Source organism: Neomonachus schauinslandi, chromosome 16 (genome assembly GCF_002201575.2).
Source record: "Neomonachus schauinslandi chromosome 16, ASM220157v2, whole genome shotgun sequence".
Classification (NCBI taxonomy): domain Eukaryota; kingdom Metazoa; phylum Chordata; class Mammalia; order Carnivora; family Phocidae; genus Neomonachus; species Neomonachus schauinslandi.
The window spans coordinates 9,787,755-9,807,282 of record NC_058418.1 but is presented as its reverse complement, the minus strand read 5'-3'; the positions used below and the strand labels follow the sequence as shown (position 1 = coordinate 9,807,282).

At 54.9% G+C, this 19,528-nt stretch overlaps 1 protein-coding gene across 2 annotated transcripts; it reads right to left on the bottom strand.

The window, feature by feature from the left end:
- Positions 1-2,493: 2,493 nt before the first annotated feature.
- On the bottom strand, positions 2,494-18,064 carry PPP1R13L (protein phosphatase 1 regulatory subunit 13 like). 2 transcript variants are annotated; one of them, XM_021681342.1, is made up of 14 exons: positions 17,946-18,064; positions 13,154-13,230; positions 12,906-13,048; positions 12,022-12,532; positions 11,834-11,932; positions 11,663-11,754; positions 10,944-11,364; positions 8,937-9,391; positions 6,588-6,632; positions 6,225-6,356; positions 5,994-6,127; positions 5,725-5,891; positions 3,880-4,079; positions 2,494-3,031 (listed from the first exon to the last, which is right to left on the bottom strand). In XM_021681342.1, exons 2-14 carry the CDS (start codon positions 13,206-13,208, stop codon positions 2,993-2,995), a joined length of 2,493 nt encoding a protein of 830 aa, XP_021537017.1. In that variant the 5' UTR covers positions 13,209-13,230; positions 17,946-18,064; the 3' UTR covers positions 2,494-2,992. The 2 variants fall into 2 exon arrangements, with proteins under 2 accessions (XP_021537017.1, XP_021537018.1); XM_021681343.1 differs by lacking the exon at positions 6,588-6,632.
- Between the last annotated feature and the right edge of the window lie 1,464 nt (positions 18,065-19,528).

The window sequence follows — 19,528 nt, the reverse complement described above, 5'->3', positions numbered from 1 at the left end:
TTTTCCAGCAATCTCTACACCCAACGTGGGGATCAAACTCACGACCCCAAGATCAAGAATCGCATGCTCTTCTGACTGAGCCAGTCTGGTACCCCAGTACTATTTGGTTTTTAAAGTATATTCATTGGGGACGACTGGGTGGCTCAGTTGGTTAAGCGTCTGCCTTCGGCTCAGGTCATGATCCCAGGGTCCTGGGATCGAGTCCCACATCGGGCTCCTTGCTCGGCGGGGAGCCTGCTTCTCCCTCTGCCTGCCTCTCCCCCTGCTTGTGTTCTGTCTGTCTCTCTGACAAATAAATAAATAAAATCTTTAAAATAAATAAATAAATAAATAAATAAAATAAATAAAGTATATTCATTGGGGCACGCTGGTGGCTCAGTCGGTTAAGCATCTGCCTTTGGTTCCAGTCATGATCCTGGGGTCCTGGGATTGAGTCCCACATCAGAGCTCCCTGCTCAGCAGGGAGTCTGCTTCTCCCTCTCCCTCTGCCCCTCTCCCTCTCACTCACTCTTTTTTTTTTTAAAGATTTTATTCATTTGACAGACACACAGCAAGAGAGGGAACACAAGCAGGGGGAGTGGGAGAGGGAGAAGCAGGCTCCCCACCGAACAGGAAGCCTGATGCGGGGCTCGATCCCAGGACCCTGGGATCATGACCTGAGCTGAAGGCAGACGCTTAATGACTGAGACACCCAAGCGCCTCTCACTCACTTGCTCTCTCAAATGAATGAACAAAATCTTTTTAAAAAAGTAAAAATAGGGCGCCTGGGTGGCTCAGTCATTAAGCGTCTGCCTTCAGCTCAGGTCATGATCCCAGGGTCCTGGGATCGAGTCCCATATCGGGCTCCCTGCTCTGCGGGAATCCTGCTTCTCCCTCTCCCACTCCCCCTGCTTGTGTTCCTGCTCTCGCTATGTCTCTCTCTGTCAAATAAATAAATAAAATCTTAAAAAAAAAAAAAGTAAAAATAAAGTATATTCACGAAAACTAATCAATAGTGATAGAAATCACAACTGTGGTTGACTGGGAGGAGGCACCATGGAACTTCTTTATAATGGAAATGTTGCGTATCAGCTCTATCCAATAGAACTTTCTGGGATGATCAAAATGTTCTCTTCTCTGCACTGCCCAAAATGGTAGCCACTAGCCACACGTGGCTACCGAGCATTAGAAAAGTGGCCAGCGTGACGGAGAGATGATCCTTAATTTTTAATTTTTTTAAAAGATTTTATTTATTTATTTGACAGAGAGAGACACAGCAAGAGAGGGAACACAAGCAGGGGGAGTGGGAGAGGGAGAAGCAGGCTTCCCGCTGAGCAGGGAGCCCGATGCGGGGCTCGATCCCAGGACCCTGGGATCATGACCTGAGCAGAAAGCAGAGACTTAACCACTGAGCCACCCAGGCGCCCCAATTTTTATTTAATTTTAGTTAATTTAAATTTAAATAGCCACATGAGGTTGGTGGCTATGGTATTGGACATCTCAGACAACAACGATGCTGTTGCCTTAGGATTTGTCAAGAAATACACAGAGGAGGGGCGCCTGGGTGGTTCGGTCATTAAGCGTCTGCCTTCGGCTCAGGTCGTGATCCCAGGGTCCTGGGATTGAGCCCCGCATTGGACTCCCTGCTCTGCAGGAAGCCTGCTTCTCCCTCTCCCACTCCCCTTGCTTGTGTTCCCTCTCTCGCTGTGTCTCTGTCAAATAAATAAAATCTTAAAAAAAAAAAAAGAAAGAAATACACAGAGGAGATATATGCCTGTGCTTTACCAAAAATCAGTTTACACAATAAAGAAGTGGGGCAGAAGCAAAGGAAAGTCACTCTTCAGGGTCATACCCTCAACAAGGCCACCTGGATTTCAGGAAGATAAAGCCTTGTTGAAGACGGTCTCCCAATCCATGATTTCAACACACATGAGGAAAAAATCCACCATGAGTGAGAACCAGCAGACACAGCAAATTATAAAAGTAGATGGCCCCAGGGCGCCTGGGTGGCTCAGTTGGTTAAGCGACTGCCTTCGGCTCAGGTCATGATCCTGAAGTCCCGGGATCGAGTCCCACATCGGGCTCCCTGCTCAGCAAGGAGTCTGCTTCTCCCTCTGACCCTCCTCTCTCTCATGCTCTCTGTCTCTCATTCTCTCTCTCTCAAATAAATAAAATCTTAAAAAAAAAAAGTAGATGGCCCCAAACTTCAGATGATAGAATTATCACATATACTATAAAATAAGCTTAAAATGTTTAAAGACATAAAGAATCCAAAACATGAAAAAAGATCAAGACACTACCAAAAAAACAAAAAACTCTCCCCCCATAAAAAAAAAAAACACAAAAAACAGGTGTGTTTGGAAGAGGAAGTATTGGATTTACATGACAGAAATCCCTTAGAAAGGGGCTTCCTTAAAACTGGTTTGTCGAACTCCGAACTCCGAATCCCGTATGGGTGACGAGCACTTATTAGGTCAGAGGGGGATCCAAAGAGAGGGAAGTCAATTTTGGTGCAAACTACCTTTATTTATAAGGGAAAATGTCCCCATTTGGTTATAAAACCAGCACTGGGTGAAGGCACTTGACTGGGGAGAGCTGGGAGACCAGTGTGTCTCACCCAGCCCTGGAGAGATGGGGGCAGAGGTGACTCCCAGGGAAATCCAGTGGAGGTGACACATCCCAGGCTCCCCTAGGATGGTGTGTTGGCTTGTTTTGTAGGGGTAGGAGGCACTTTGGACAGGATCTGATTTGGGAAATGGAGGAAGATGGGGGGAGTCTCTTGCCTCCAATGATTCCCAGCTTCAAGGTGATCTCCATGGCTAAGGCAGTTTCTAAATGCAAGGCTGAGCTTCTCCTTCTCCCTTGGGCTTCCAGGGAAGCAGAGAGCTGGAGGTGAGGACCCCAACCCTGTAGGCTTGGGGCCCAAGGAGATGCAGCAGTTACTGAGGGAAAGGTCTGGGGCAAAGGCAAGGCTGCTCCCTCCTGCCTCCCTTGGCAACGTCCTCCTGTGCAGCTAGACCTTATTCCTCTGAGTCTTCACCCTGGGAAAGAGCTGAGGGAAGGCAGGATCTTTAGACGCCAGGAACTCTCACTCTTTCATCCCACCCCCAACTTTAATGGAGTCACCTAATCCACCCCCAAATAGGTGGGCTGTCTCCATCCTCCCCTCCCTTCCTAACAGACTCCTTCAGCTGACTCCCAAATCACTCCAGAATCCCCAAGGCCCCTGACACAACCAAGCACCAGATGGAGCCTTAGACTCAGCAGCCCAGTTGATGAAATTGAGTTTTCCGAGTCTTCCATACTGCCATGAAAGAAACACCTGCTTCTCCCTATCACCATGACTGTCTCGTTGAGACCCACCGCCGCCCATCCCCAAACTAAAAGAATCTTCTCCCCTAGGAATATAATGGGATCTTCTGGTCTCTTCCCTTAACCTAGTACAACCTCCCTCAATTCTACCATCATTTTAATAATGGATTCCTCCTCTCCCTGCCCCCTGCAGTGTAACATAGGTTCCTCACCACTACACCAGTAATACACAATTCTTTAACTTCCCCTCGGTTACTAAAATGGGATTCTTCACGGCTTCCCTTGGCTAAAATACATTCTTCCTTGCTTCCCCAGTAATATAACTAGGGATGATAAAAAATATTTGACTGAGCATGAACCAATCAAATAACTAGTAAGGCAGTGAGTTCCCCACAAAGTACCACCAGGAAGGGGCTCTTTCTCCCCCAACTGTAAGGTCCTCATCTCCCCACGACCCATAATGGATTCTTCTGACCTCCCTTGCCCCCAGTGTGGACTGTCCCTTTTGCTCCTCTTTTTCCCAGAATCAACCCCTTTCCCCAAATAGCCCCAGGACGCTGTTACAATATATATCTCTTCCGGGCTCACCCCGAAGTAGTTACGGGGTACATAGCCCTCCTGGCCATGTAGAGAGGCCCACCACCAGTCCGTCTCCTCAGGTCCATCCCTCCGCAGCACGGTGACTGACTCGCCCTCGCGGAAGGACAGCTCGTCCCCAAACTCCGCGCTGTAGTCCCAGAGGGCGTACACCACCCCGTTGTGCATCAGCCCCATGCTCTGCTCCACGTCTGAAACATAAACGGGCAGAGATTGTGAACACCCGGTTGGGGGTGGGGGGTGGAGGGGTTAGAACACTCAGGGACACAAGACACGCTGAGGACAGGGACAGGCCCTGGGATGTGGCATCCCGCCCACACATACACACAGCTGAGGGATGAGCCACCTGCAAAGTTGTGTACCCCTGTCTGGAGAGGGGTGCCAAAGCTGGAGTCACCTGCCAGGGACTGGCAGTCTCTGGAATTCGAGAACATCAGGGTGCATCAAACTGGGGCCTCCAACCCCCGAGGCAGGGTCAGTGGTCCCCATCCCCTCATGGACGTCATCCAGTCCCTGTGTCACTCCCAGAGGTGCGGTCGGCTGCATACCGCCTCCCCCCGCCCCCCAAGCTGTACAGTTTCTAATCTCAACCCCTCCTTCCGATGGTACAGCCCTTCCCGCTGTGCTCCCCCCTCCCCCTTCCCAGATGGTGAGTCCACATTGCTTCCCCCTCCCCAAGTGACAAAATCTCCAGAGGATGCAATAACTTCTCCAGAGGGTACAGCCCATCCCCCACCCCCACCCCCTTAAGTGGTAATATTTCCATCAAGAATTTAGCCCCCCCTTCCAAATGGTACAGTCCACCCTGTTCCTTCTCTCTAGAGGTTTTAGTCCACCGGGTTCCGGTTCCGGCTCCCTTCCCAGCCAGGTCGGGTGTCCAACCTCTACTTGACCCTCACAGAACTCTCCATGTCGGAGGCAGACAGAACAGTCCAAGCTCCACATCTCATAGGCTCCCCCTCCCTGTACAAATGTGTAAGGGCCCAATGCCCCTCCCCGAAGCTTACAGTCTATTTCGTGCCCCAGTGGTGCAGTCCCTGTCTACCCCTGCTCACCCAGAAGCCCCAAGGCTCTCGTCCAGTTCCTGCCATTAGGTGGCACAGCAGGCTCTTGTGTGGCCCTAGAGGCTCACCTCTGAAAAACATTGTCCCCCCCACCGCGATCCTAGAGCCTAACTCACTCCAGCTCTGTGATGTTCCTAACCCCACCCTATGATACAGTTTGCCCACCCACCCCGGGTGTGTAATACGGACAAGCCCTTGGTACAGGCTACCTACTTCCTCCCATCACCTGGTTAGGTGATCTGCCCCCTCCCCCCATAAGGGAAGCCTCGTGTCTCCCCTCAAGTGGAAGAGTCCCCAAGCCCCTCCCCAGAAGCCACGGCCTGCTCACCTGCCAGGTGTGTGGCCCTGTGTCTCCCATACGGAGCACGGCCCACCTGCCCAGCCCTATGCCCGGTAAGTGGTATCAATGGAACGGCCAACTCCCCACGCCCGCAGGTGAGAAAGCAGGGGAACAGTGCAATCTCCCAAGACCTCTCTTCTCCCTACAGGTGTCCAGTTTGCATGGCACAGTGCCCGTTCCCCCCATCCCTCGAGGTCGGCAGTCTGCTCACCCCACACAGCCCGCTTGCACCTGCCAGCTGGGACGCCCTGTCCCCCTCCCCCGCAGGTGGTCCATCCCGCCGCCCTTCCTCTGTGACCCTGCCACTTGATTGGTACAGCCCTCACGTCTTCTCTCCCGCGACCCGCAATCTGCCGCCTCCCTCTCCGCAATTGCCAGCTGGGCGGCCCAGTCCCCACGACCTCCTCCCTCCCCCAGAGGCGTGCCTCGCACCTGCCAGGTAAGTGGCGCAGTCAGCGTAACCCTCGCGGTAGGGGTCGCACTTCTCGATGGCGGTGGCTCCGTCGCTGAGCGTGGTGGCGAAGATTGCTGCGCCATGCTGCACCAACGCCGTGCAGATGGCCGTGTCGTTGCACGACGCCGCGCAGTGCAACGGTGTCCTAGGCGTGGAGGCGTGCGTGGGTGGCCGCGCATTCGCCCGCGGGTGCCCAGCCCCGCGCCCGCCCCGCGCCTGCCCCGCGCGGGTCAGGGTCAGAGCTCACCAGCCGTGGCTGTCGGGGGAGTTGACGTTGGCGCCGGCCGCGATGAGGAAGTCCACGATGGGGTAATTGGCGCCGCAGATGGCGTTGTGCAGGGCGGTGATGCCCTCCTCGTTGGGCTGGCTCGGGTCGTTCATCTGGGTGGGAGGGGGACGCGGAGGCTCAGTCCCCAGCGGCGGCCATCCCCCGTCCGCCGCCCCCACCCCGCCTGCCCTGCGCTTTGGCAGCGCGCACCTCCTTCACCGCCTGCTGCACCACGTCCAGCTCCCCGGTCAGTGCGGCGTCCAGCAGGAGCACGAGCGGGTTGAGGCGCGCGCGGCGGACCTTGCGCGGGGAGCCTGCCTTCCGCAGCACCGAGCGCATCTCCTGGGGGGACAGGGCAGGGGGTGCGGGTGGGCTTCAGTGACTTGGGGGGATCGTTAATATACCCATTACTTACAGAGGAAAACAGAGGTTCAGGGACCCGGCGGCAGCCGCCCCAATTCAACCAACTAGGCAGAGGTAGGGCTGGGCTTGGAAGGCAGGGAAGTACAGAGCCTGAGTCCAGACGGCCATGGGGAAGGGGATGCCTTAGTTCTATAGCCTTTGATTACTTACGACAGTCAGGGAATCTGGTGAGTATAGGATCTTGGCCCCTGAGACCTGAAAGGAACCTGATGAGTTGATGATTCATAGAAGCCAGATTATTCAACCCGTCCTCAGTCTTACTGCTTTTATAAAACATAAATACTGTGAAACACACACGACAAACTGTTGTCCAGTGTTAATTCCAGATGTATGGAATGAGATTATTTAGCCTATTATTCCTTGTGTTTTCTTTCTTTCTTTTTTAATTTCCTGTGTTTTCTTATTTTTGATGTTCATGGGTCCTCCTACCAGATTCATTTATTCGGAGCGTGTAGCATTTTTGTGATTCTGGTCTTTGATGTCCATGATTTCAAGATCCTGGAATTTGAAGATCCCAAGAGCCACAGATTTCAAAATTCTCTGAGGTTCAGCTATTTCAAATTTCCAATACTGTTGTGAGTCCAGGAATGCTAAGTTATGCCATGTCAAATTGCTGAAGACCCAAGATGCTGCATTCCCAAGATTCTATGATCGGGAACTTTAATGTTTTATGGTTAGAATTTCATTCTGACAGATTGGAAGGAGATACTTAAAATGTTAATCATGGTTCTGAGTGCCGTTAATTTTTGGCCTCTTTATTCTTTTTTTCTATTTCCTCCTAGTTACTATGGTGTTTGTGTATTCTTTTCTAGTGGAAAATGTTCATTTACAATACAATTCTGGTTGGCACAGTTGGTACAGCATGAGATTCTTGATCTTGGGGCTGTGAGTTCAAGCCCCATGATGGGTGTAGAGATTACTTAAAAAAAATAATCTTTAAAAAAATTATAAAACTTGGGCGCCTGGGTGGTCAGTTGGTTAAGCGACTGCCTTTGGCTCAGGTCATGATCCTGGAGTCCCGGGATCGAATCCCGCATCAGGCTCCCTGCTCGGCAGGGAGTCTGCTTCTCCCTCTGACCCTCCACCCTCTCATGCTCTCTCTCATTCTCTCTCTCAAATAAATAAATAAAATCTTTAAAATAATAATAATAATAATAAAACAGAATTCTGTATTTCAACATATTAGTGCACTAATCTGTAATTTTCAGATTCAAATGAGAAGAGTCTTTAATTTTCAGTTTTGGTGACTTCACAGATCACTTAATAACCACAGTTGGTGTTACTAACTTTTAAATTCTAAGATCCTGTTCTTTGAAACTTCGGCTCTTCAGGATTCTGAAGGTTCACTGCTCTGAGACTGAGAACAGGATTTAATTCTTGAATTCTCTGAATTTTCAAGTTTCTTTATGGCCAGGACTTTGTGATTCTATAAGGTGATTTCATTCTTCTGTTCTTGATTTCAAGATCCTGGATCTCAACATTTCCTGGCTCCAACTTTAGGAGGGCTTGGGAATAGGCATTTTGGGTGTCAGTACCTGGCCCCTGCTTCGTCCTTGGAAATCGTTCGCCTCTCTCCGTCCATCCACACCGAGAGAACAGGACTGTTCCATAGACACCACCCACCCCCAGCCAAGACACAGGGTCTGGAGCAAGTTTAGAAGGCGACCATTCCCTGGTCAAATGCTAACAATAATAATAGTGGTTAACAATTAAGTGCCAAGCACTATTCTAAGCACTATATTCATATACTTAATGTTCACAGCAATCCTATGGTTATTCTCATCCCCATTTTACAGATGAAGACACCGAGGCCCAGAGTGGCTAAGTGTCTTGCACAACAAGGTCGCATAGCTGATACATGCCATGCAGCTGGGATATGAACCAGGCAGCCTAGCTCTGCAGCTGGTGCCCTTTATCACAATGCCCACAGCCTCAGAGATCAGAGACTTGCTCTTGCAATTCTGAATGAAAGCAGCTCTGAACAGCATCAGAGGACACCATGGGCCTGAAGTGAGAGGTCATTTTGAGTCGCCACTTCTAGCCATGGCACAGACTTGCTGAGGTCTGAGGGGAGAGAGCGATCCCCAGAGAAGGCAGACATGAGAGACCGTGCAGCAGCTGGGGAGAGAAATGGTGACTGTCTCGATTCAGGCAGGCTTTTCAGGTCCTGGAAGAAACCCACTGACACACTCATTTCCAGGTGGTAAGACTCCAAGATTCCTGAAGAGATGCCCTTGGGGGCTGGTTATGGGGGGGGGGGAGCAGAGAGAGTCTCTGTGTGGCCAAGACTTGTGAATGCCTCTCCCTAGACATTCTCCCTGTCTTCAGAACCCAGGCAACACCTAGATTAAAGACTACATTTCCCAGCCTCCCTTGCAGCCGGGTTCCTGACCCATTGGAAGAGGCAGATGTGATGGGTGCAATTTCCAGGTCCTGTCCTAAAAGGGAAGGGGCGCTCCCATGTGCTAATAGACCCCCGTGTGCTCCTGTATTACGTACCATGCTCTGCAGCTGCTCTGGTGGGCTGATCTGGGGCAGGGCCAGGGGTGGGATGAGAGCCGGTGGGGCAGGAGCAGGGGGCCCTGCCCTCGCTTCGGATCCCTCACTGATGGGCGACAGTTCGGGCTCAGGCCCCCCAGGCCCGCCGTGACGATGGAAGAGGCGGCTGATGATCTGCTGGTACTGCTTCTTGTGGGTGGGGGGCAGGGCTACCGCCGGGCTCTGCTCCATGGAGCCCCTCCGTTTGAGGGGCCGCGGTATCTCCGCCAGCACTCGTGCCACCTCCTCCAGCTCAGGCACTGACTGAGCCTCGGGGGGCAGTGCCGGCTGCAGCCTCGTGGGGCTCAGGGGCCGGGTTACGGCGCCTTCATCTGCGTCACCAGCCTCCAGCACTGGCGGCAGCAGCCCCTCGAGCTCCGGCTCGGGCTCCAGCTCAGGGGGAGGCTTGGGCGGGCCTAGAAGGAACAAGGAGCCCATCAGAGAATGGGTCCCTGGGAGAACCCCAAGACTCCCCTCTCCAAGTCCACAACTTCCTGACCCGTAGCCAGCATCCGATTTGCTGTGTGACCTCAGGGCAGTTCCTTGCTCTCTCTGTGCTACTTTCCATGGGCTGTGAATAATATATGATTGTGACATCTCCCATTCATCAAGCACTTAGCACGTGCCTGCCTTACTGAATTCTCACCACTACCTTGTGAGGTAGCTACTGCTATCACTTCCTTATTACAGACAGGGAAGCTGAGCGTCAGAGAGCAGAAGTCAGAGGGGAAGTCAGTTGCCCAAAGCCAATGCGATTTGCACTCTGGTCCCCCTGACTTCTGAATCTTCTGCTCCTCCCATCAGATTGCCTTGACTTGCTGATATTCTTTTTTTAAAGATTTCATTTATTTATCTGACAGAGAGAGAGAGAGACAGTGAGAGAGGGAACACAAGCAGGGGGAGTGGGAGAGGGAGAAGCAGGCCTCCCGCGGAGCAGGGAGCCCGACGCGGGGCTCGATCCCAGGACCGTGAGATCATGATCTGAGCCGAAGGCAGACGCTTAACCAGCTGAGCCACCCAGGTGCCCCACTTGCTGAGATTCTAAGAACTTCCTTGCCTACCCTCTCAGGCAGAATACTCTTGCTGGGGGGCGCCTGGGTGGCTCAGTCGTTAAGCACCTGCCTTCGGCTCAGGTCATGATCCCAGGCTTCTGGGACTGAGCCCCACATCGGGCTCCCTACTCAGCGGGAAGCCTGCTTCTCCCTCTCCCACTCCCCCTGCTTGTGTTCCCTCTCTCACTGTGTCTCTGTCAAATAAATAAATAAAATCTTTAAAAAAAAAAAGAATACTCTTGCTGGGACTAGAGTCCTGGTGCCTGATGGTCTCTCGGTCTTTTTTCTCTCTATCAGACCTTCTAAAGCAGGTAAAAATAGCAATGATCACTCTCTACACAAGTTATTTCATTGAATGTCCCTCACAATCTACGAGGTAGATATTATTAATCTCTTTTCACAGATGACAAAACAGAAGCTCAGATAGGTTAGCTAATTTATCCTGAGTCATACAGCAAGTCAGCGGTGGAGAGGGGCTCAAAACCCATTTTGTTTTAACTCTAGGCCCTGTGCTGGTCTCACGCACACAAACATATTAATAACTCTTATAACCAATATAATAGCTATTGAGATCTTCCTACATGTCAGACCCTACTTCAATGACTTTATATGGATTAAATAATCTAATACCATAATCAGTAAGACGGGCTCTATCACCTTTTACACTCAAGGAAACTGAGGTCCAGAGAGGTTAAGTGACTTGTCCAAGGTCACACAGCATGGAGCCAGGCAGTCTGATTCAGGGTCCATGCTTAACCACCGTGCTATACCTAGCTCCTGAGCAAATTCCCAAGCTCCTGTAGCCTTGCTCTCTGCAGGGACAATGTCTGGCTGTGATGGCTCCCCCAGCTGTTCTGGTCCCCAGCCATTTGTCCTCCCTCTAAGCAGCCCTCCGGGCCCCCCAGTGCTGACTCACCTTCGCTCACAGAGGGCCAAGTCTGTTGGGGAGGTTGGGGGGCAGGGGGTTGAGGCTGGGGCTGTGGTTGGGGTTGGGGCTGAGGAGGTGCCTGGGGCTGGGGAGGCAGCTTAGGTGGTGGTGCTCGGGAGAAGATGGGGGAGCCAGGGAGCATGGCCCTGCTGGCCCCATGCTCCCAGAAGGCATTCTGCAGCTTGAATATCATGCTGAGGGGGATGGGGCGCTGGCGCGGGGCACCGCGGGGCTGGGGGCTGGAAGGGGGCATGGGGATGCGGCTGACAGGCTGCCAGCTGCGGGGCAAAGTGCCTGATGGCCCCGCGGAGCCCAGCGATCTGCGGTAGCTGCCCACATCAGATCGCCTGTCGTTGGCCAGAGGCGAGACCTTGTAATTGCGGGGCAGAGTGGCGCTGGTGAGGTTGTCCTTGGGGAGAAAGAGGGAAGGAGGAAAGAAGGGGCTCAGGTGGGAGGAAGTTAGGCGGAGGGAATGATAAAGGAGGAGGGGGAAGGAGGTAAGGACAAAAGGTCAAGAAGGGAGAGAAGGTGAGGGAAACCAGAGGGAGTGAGGCAAAGGGAGTCAGGGAGGGCGTGGAAATCCAGGATAAAAAAGGAAGAGCCTGGGGTGGAGGGCACGGAGACTGGGGGTGCAGCCAGGAATGGGAGGTGGTCCTGACCGCACTCCCGGCCCCTGCCCACCAGCCTCCTCCCCAGCCACCCCTCACCTTGCTGGTGGCCCCCAGCCCGTCCAGGCTGCTCTCTCTCCAGGGTAACAGCTGCAGGCCTGGCGAAGCAGGCCTCGAGAAGACGTCCAGGCCTGCGAGGCGGGAATCATTAGGGTCTGGGGGCTGCCTCTCCTGGCTCCGCCCCCCCCCCCCCAGCCTCCTACCACTCACGTTCGTAGCTCGCTGTCTGTGAAGGTTTCTTCTCGTATGCCACGTCCAGGTCAGACTCATTCCAGGCTTTGGGGGGCCGCCGGCGCAGCGTTAAGTCGTCTAGGGAGAGGTGGCGAATCGGGATGTACCGGGAGACTGGTCCCAGGCCTGCATCCTTCCCACCCCCCAAAGGAGGCCCCCTCGTTCACCTTGAGCGCGCAGAGGTGGGGCGAAAGCGCTACCGCCCGCGCCCAGGAGGGGGCTCCCAAAGGCCACTGGCGCATCGTAGGCTGAAGTCTGGGGGCGTGGCGAGGGCCCGCGCTCGGGGAAGAAGGCCTGGGGCCCCTCGGCCAGGGGGCTGCCCCGCGGGGAACCAGCGCGGCCCAGGAAGTCGAAGGGCGTGGGGGGACCCTGCTGGCGGAGCGGGCCCGATCCGGGCCGCGGGGAGGGCGCACGGCCGAGGGAACTGCCTGTGCCATCGAAGGGGCGGGGCCGAGGCGAGGGCGCGCGGTCCAGGCTGCCGTAGGAATCCGGCTGCAGGTAGAGCGGGGTGCGCGGTGACAAGGGCCGGCCTTTAGGGGACAGCGGGCTGTAGGGGTGCAAAGCCGGGGCGCTCTCGGAGCGTCCGAACGAGGTGTCTGCACCGTCGGTGGCCACCTTCCGGGGAGACCCGCGACTGCTGAAGGGCTCGGGGACCGGGCTGGAGCTGTACCGGGACAACTGTGGGGAGGCCGGGACATTGAGGGGTCAAAGGAGACATTAGGAGGGGGGTTAGTAGATCAAAAGAGGTCATCGGAAATTAACCTAGGGGAGTTGGACCGGGGCCGGAGAGTCAGGCATAGGGAGCCCTGGTGAGCGGTACTGGTAAGGCAGCCCTGAAATCAGGGCTGAGGCTAGCCGGTACGGTGTCCTTTTGCCTCTTAGAAAAAGACCCTTTTCTTCCAAGGGTCCTGTGAGATGTCCATTTATACTGGTCCCCTCTTTCAAGTGCTCTTAAATAGCCCACGGCCTGTACAACCCAACGGGGCAGAACCCCAGGCAGAAAGAAGCTGGCTTTGGGGGCCAAGGTGGGGACCGAGGCGAGTAGGCTCACCCTAGGTGGGGCTCCAGCCTGTGAGCCGGGAGGCGTGGGCGAGTCTGACCACAGCGACTCCAGCTGTTTGGTCAGTTCGTCCACCTTGGCCGCCGCTGTGTCCAGCTCCATCTGCTTCAGGTCCATGTGCTTCATGGCCAGAGCTGGGCAGGTGGGAGTAGCGGTAAGGACCCGGGCCTCCGGGCAGCGCCCCGCCTCTACCCTTGAGGGCCTCTCCGGGGCAAGCCCCGCCCCCTACCCCAGCTCACACTGGAAGTTCAGGTCCAGAAGGTCCCTCGTGCTCTGGAATGCCTCGCTGTCCATGGTGCCGGCGGAAGCGGGGCGCCTGCGGAGGTGTGTGGGTGGGTGGGTGGGAAGCCTTCTCAGACCCCGCCCACAGGAACCAGGGGTCGTAGAGCAGACAGACAGAGCCTTGACTCTCCTAGCTCCTTCCACTGGAAGCACTATGCCCCTCCACTTCCCTGGCTGGAAAATGCCCACTCCTTCAAATCCTCCTGGATGCCTCTGGACAATTCACTCTCTTTACGTAGCTCCTTGTCCGTCTTTCTAGGTCAGTCCTAATAAGCCCTGAATCACTCCTGCAACAATTATGCACTGATTACCTACTGTGTGCCAGGCATTTGGGGGAACAAAGGAGGCAAAAGTAACTATCAATTACTGAGTGCCTACTAGGGCCAGGAGACCCTATGCTAGATGTTAGGGATATCATTTCTTTTATGTTAGGGATCTTTTAATGTTTTTTTTTTTTTTTTTAAAGATTTTATTTATTTGAGAGAGAATGAGATAGAGAGCATGAGAGGGGGGAGGGTCAGAGGGAGAAGCAGACTCCCTGCCGAGCAGGGAGCCCGATGCGGGACTCGATCCTGGGACTCCAGGATCATGACCTGAGCCGAAGGCAGTCGCTTAACCAACTGAGCCACCCAGGTGCCCCTCTTTTAATGTTTTTGAAGATTTTATGTATTTTTTAGAGAGAGAGAGCGAGCACACGCGCGCACAAGCAGGGGGAGCAGCAGAAGCAGAGGGAGAAGCAGGCTGCCAAGCAGGGAGGCCGACTTAGCACTCGACCCCGGGACCACTGGGACCATGACCTGAGCCAAAGGCAGATGCTTAACTGACTGAGCCAGCCAGGGGCCCCACTAGGGATATATTTTTTAAAATAATAATTGTGCTGCCTACTGTGTGCCTGTGATAGTTGCCTGAGGGGATAATGAAATAAAATAACAACTATTAACTGAGGGGCCACGGCCTCCTAGAACTGTGCCAAAGGCTTGCATCCGATACCACATTTAATGGTCAAAGTCACAGTAGCAGGCAAAAAAATGGGGCTAAGAACTATTTGTTCAAGATCAGCTTCCAAGGAGTCAGCAGTATTAGGTTTCACACCTGGATCCAACTTGTTAGTCTAGGTCGCCTCGACCAGACTTGGAAGAGTCCCAGAGGGCAGGGACCACTCAGCTTCCTCTCCCCAGAGTCGACCTTGTTCATGGGTACCCAGTGTTCACAGGAAGAACAGGGAGGTGGCTGGGGGTGGCTGGGCTGCTGTGGTCACTGGCTCAGTGGGAAGGAGCCAGGCCACAAGGAACCAGTCAAGCCAGCACCATCCCCATCCCCATGGTAGCCACCACGCCCGCCACCTCGGCCACCTCCCCAGGCTGCACCAACCGCTTAGCTTTGGAGGTGCAGGCGTGGGCAGCGGGGCGGCCTGGGACATGCTGATTCTGGCCTCTGTCTGGGAAGCCTCGGAACAGAACCTGTTGGGGCTGGTGGTTCATTTGGGTGTGCTGGGAGCGTGTGACCTTGGGCAACAAGTCCCATTCACTCCTCAGGCCTCAGTTTCCCCAACAGTGAAAGGAGGAGGCAAATCAGCAATTCTAAAAGGCCTCTTCAATCTCTCAGAGGCCTAGATTCTGAAATTGTAAGGACTTTGAGGTTGTTATTAAAGCTCTACAGAGCCTAAAACTCTCAGCTTGAGAGTCTCCTGTCCAAAAGTTCTGAGTCCAAGATTCTATCTTTGGAACATTCTAGAATTCTCCAGTTTTGCTAGCTTCGATTTCTCCATCTTCCTGCACCATGTTCTATCTATCCCAGGATTCCGCTGCCCTAAAAGTCTAGCTGAATGCACGGTCAGGGGAGTGGGTAAGATCACAAGTAAGGAGCCAGACTTCCAGGGTTCAAATCTGGTGGCACCACTGACCCTGACAAGAGTGCCTCTTGATCTGTTAAATGAAGCTATGGACTATAGTGAGGATCCAACTGGCCAGAAGGTGCAAGAGGAATTAAGGCTCTGAGAATTCAGGCCTCAGAAAGTATGGACTCCAGGAATCAGAACTCGGGGCTTTTAGAAGCTCAGATACACAGGAAACACTCTGCGTCTGTTAAAATAGGAAAACGAACAATTCTATGCAGCCTCCGGTGCCAGCATTCTGGCAGCAAGATGTTCTTTCGGGGGATTTCAGGGTTCCCAAATTTCTAAGACTCTCCGATCCCACGCTGACATCTTCTGGCTCTAAGGAAATGCCAAGGCTGGGCGTGGGGCCCTCCCAGGGCTGGCGCGGGCAGAGGGGTTGTCGGGGCCACGAGGGGGCGCTCCGGGTCACGGCCCGCGGGCGGACAGCGCCTGAGCTCAGACCCCGGGAATGCGCTGCGGGCCTGGGCAGGTGCCTCACCTCCCGCGGCAGGGGAGCGGGGCCGGGCGGGGCGCAAGGGCGGGGCGCAGGGGCGGCGCGGGCCGCGCCTCCGTTCCCAGGCCTCAGCCCTGCACCTCCAGCTCCCGCTCCCCCTCCTGCGGGCTCTAGTCCACCCCTGGGTACCCTCTAACCCCAGCTCCCATTCCTCCCCTTCCCCTCCACCCCTAACTCTCGGTCCCCCGGACTCGTGCACACGGCCAGGCCAAGCAAGTTCTTCGGGGTTAAGGATCCCGGGGGCTTCCTGGAGGAATCATCATCCCCAGTGGGAACCGAGACAGAGCACCAGGCTAGGCTGGGTTGGACTCCTACATTTCTGTCCGGACAGACTGACGCTGGAAGAGACCCCACCCTCTCCGGGACTTGGTTTTCCCCTCTGTGGACGACTGTGGAACAAGCTAGGGCCTTCCCCCTCTCTAAGTCTCTACCCTGGTTATATAGTTTCTCTGTGCCTCAGTTTCCTGGTGTGTATGATGGGAGAATTATACCTTCTCCTCAGAAGGGTGTGAGGTTTGAGTGACATAACTTATGTACAGTGTTTAGAACAACGCAGAGCACCAAATAAAGTTCACACATAGGATTCTTAATTACTGACCTTCCTTGGCTGTTCATTAAGATAACATAGGATCTACCACACAGTGAGGGCTCAAGACCCAGAGGAATCTTGTTTTTTCCCCAAAAGAGCCCTTTCAACTCTTTCTGAGTCTAAAAGCCCTGGGTTTTGACCTCTGGAGTCTCAGCTTCCTAAACCCTAAATTCTCCCTGTACATTAGTGAGTTCTGGCTCGTGGTCATGCCCCAAAATTCTGGCAGAGGGGTACATGTGCCTGGAAGATCCCACAGAGAAGGTGGCAAAAGCCCAGGGTGTGGGCTCTCCAGCCTTAGTTTCCCCAGTGGAGTAGAGAGAAGTCATTGCCTGGGGTGGAGTCAGCAAGCCACCTTTGGGCAGTTGCCTGAGACCTCTGTAGACAGTGGGAACCATCTACCTACCAGCGCTGAGCCTGGCACGCTGTGAGCTCTGTCTTGGCAGCATCGTTGGTTATTATTTTTAATTTCATCTCAGGCTATCACCGAATGCCCTTCAAGCCCAGACAATTAGGAAGTTCTTCCCTCTCTCATCAGAACCCCCTGCCTCCCCCACCCCCTTGTTCAATCCCCTCACATGACGCATGGGGGTGGAGAGAAGGGGAGACAGCCAGAGGGAGGCGCCAGTCCCTGCCCTCCCCCGCTTCAAGGACAGACACACACCTCCAGAATTAGCCTCTATCCCTCGCTTATCTCCCACACTACCTCAGGTCAGACAGATGGGGGTGGAGGTGACATTTCTCACCTCAGGGTCAGGGCGTGGAGCCCTAGGAGCGGGGAAGGTTAGTCAGAAAATCTGGTGGGAATGGATGGAATCCCATCCCCCAGAGAGCTGCAGAAGAAAGAGGAAGCCAAACTCTGATCAGCTCTGCTATCTGAGACAGCTGCTCAGAAGGGGCCAAACGCTAATCAACTCTACCTGTGTGACCTCTTAGCCTCAGTTTACCCCTGTCCTCTCTGTCGTGCCTGTGTAGTGCCCAGCCATGCAAGCCTCCCAGAATCCAATCCCACCTTCTGGAATTCTGCCCTGGGTTCTAGAACCCCCTCTGCAAACCCCAAGTATCTCCCACCTCCAAGGGGTAATGGGAGGCTCCCGCCCCCACGAGGGGGCGCCCTGGGGTGGAGGTCCCTCCTCTGGTTAGGCAGGTCTGACGCCCCAGTTAATGATATGTTGGGGATCTCGCAGCCGCACGCAGGTTGGAGAGCTGCCGCGGTCCCCCCTCCCCCGGCCCCCACCCCAGAGCCGGAAAGCGTAGGGAGCGCCGGAACCCAGCCTCCAGAGGGACCTCGGGGGTTTCTCCTGCTACATTTCAGGGCCCCGAGTTCCACTATCCCCATCCCACTCCTAATTCTGCCTCGAGACCTAGAGGCTCGGTGGAGAAAGCAGCTGGAGGGCGTCAGGGATGGCCGCCCTTTCCAGAGCCCCATCAGTCCGAGTCTTGTCATTTCTACCCGGGACTCAGGCATCTGATACCCCAATTCTCCTCAAAGACTCAGGCTTCTGAGAACACCCAATTCGTGGGATTCAGGAGTCCCAGCTCCAGCGTCTCCCCGGGACCATGGCGTCCGAGCCCTCCATCCCAAGAACTCAGGCATCAGAGTTCCCTTTATTTTTGCCCGGTAAATATGAGTTCTTTCCTTCGAAGGACCCTGGCAACTGCGCACCCCCAATTCCACCCTGGAACTCGGCGTCCGAGTCCCCTCCCAGTCCTCCCAGGGACGCGGTGTCGGCCTCCTCCAGAGCTGCTGGACCCCAGGAGGGTGGAACTCACGGATCCCGGGGAGATCCTGGTACCGGGGGACTTCCTCCGGCTCCGGCTCCTGCTGCGGGGAGCGCAGGACGGGGCGGGGCAGGCGCCGGGAACAGGTTAGACGACGTGACTCCGGCTGGAGGGAGGCGGGTCCCGGAGGGGAGGGGGAGTAGGGGTCGCCTCGAGCACCTTGGGACTTGTAGTCCTGGAGGGGCAGTCCGCAGCCTGAGACGTTCCCATTGGGAATCACCCAAAGTCCATTTCACAGACAGAAAGGGCGAGGTCCGGAAGCCGAGGGCGACCGGACCACGTAGACAGAATCGACTTTAACCTCGCGGTGACTGAGGGAGACAGCCTCCTGAATCCCTGCCCCACCCCTCCAGGCTTAGTTTCCCCCTTCTAGAAAGAAGATGTGGACGCCACCAAAGGGGTAGAAGGTTAGAGGCTGGGGAAGACTCACATGCCCTGCCCCTAAGGCGAGAAGAGGGCCTCGCTAAATCAGTATCCCCTCGAGTCTCTGAGCCTCGATCTCCCCGTCGGTAAAAAGGATGGGTTGGATCTTTACAGATTTTCCCAGCAACTGAGTCCAAAGTCGTAGGCTGGGACTACAATCCCCAGCAGCTTCCGCGATGGACGTCGGGCGGCTCCCCTCCTCGCGTCCTCTGGGAATTGTAGTTCGGAGCCCGCAGGGGCGGCGCCCGGGTGTCTCGCCCACGCTGGGGAACTGCCTGGTGATCCCCGGCTGAAGGAACGCGTCCCCTTCCCCTGACCCTCTTTCAGCTCTGGGCAGCCGCTCACACCCTGAGAAACGGGGACGCCCCAATTCTCGAATAGGATCCGAAATCACGGCAGAGGGGGCGGGAAGTGGCGCTGACACACCGGCCAGGAATGCAGTCGGGTCACCCTGTCTAGCCGCCGTCCCGCGGCTCCGCCCGCTGCCCCAAGCGGTGCGGTCTCTGTGGAAAGGGGCGTGGACACGAACCCCAAATCTGTGTCCACGTGCCGCTGTTTACACGCGCCCCCCCCCCACCCCGGCGGAGAAAGGGAGCTGATCAAGCCTTCTTCTCCCTCTCCCATCCTCAAAGCCTTCGGGAATGTCCCCCACGCACTAGACTAAGTCCTCGGGGGGATCTATCTGTCTCATTTGGTCCACAAACCCCGCCCCTAGCCCGCACCGCCCCACGCGTGTTTAGCTCGAGTCTGGAGGCCCCGCCCCGAGGCCCACAGGCTCCTCCCCCAACGTTTCCCGCTCCCTAGGAGTTCAGAAGCCCCGCCCCTAAGCTGGTACTTCACGCCCTCCGGAGGAATTATCCCATTTCTCCATTTTCCCACTTGTCCCACTCAAGTTCTGTATTTCCCAGGCATCTGGGCCTCCCAAGAAGGGATTGTAACACTGAAAGCACGGCCCTGCCAACCTAGACTCTTACCTGTCTCTTTAAGAATCTCAGACCACTCGAGCTTCCTGTCTCTTTAAGAGTTGGGAGCTACCAATGTGGCTGCCCCTTTAAGGCGACGTTGGAGCAAATAATGTCTGAGAGATTGGGGGGGATACCCGCAGGGACCCGGTGAGGCTCTAACTCCTGCCAAGCAGCCAAGTAGCTGCT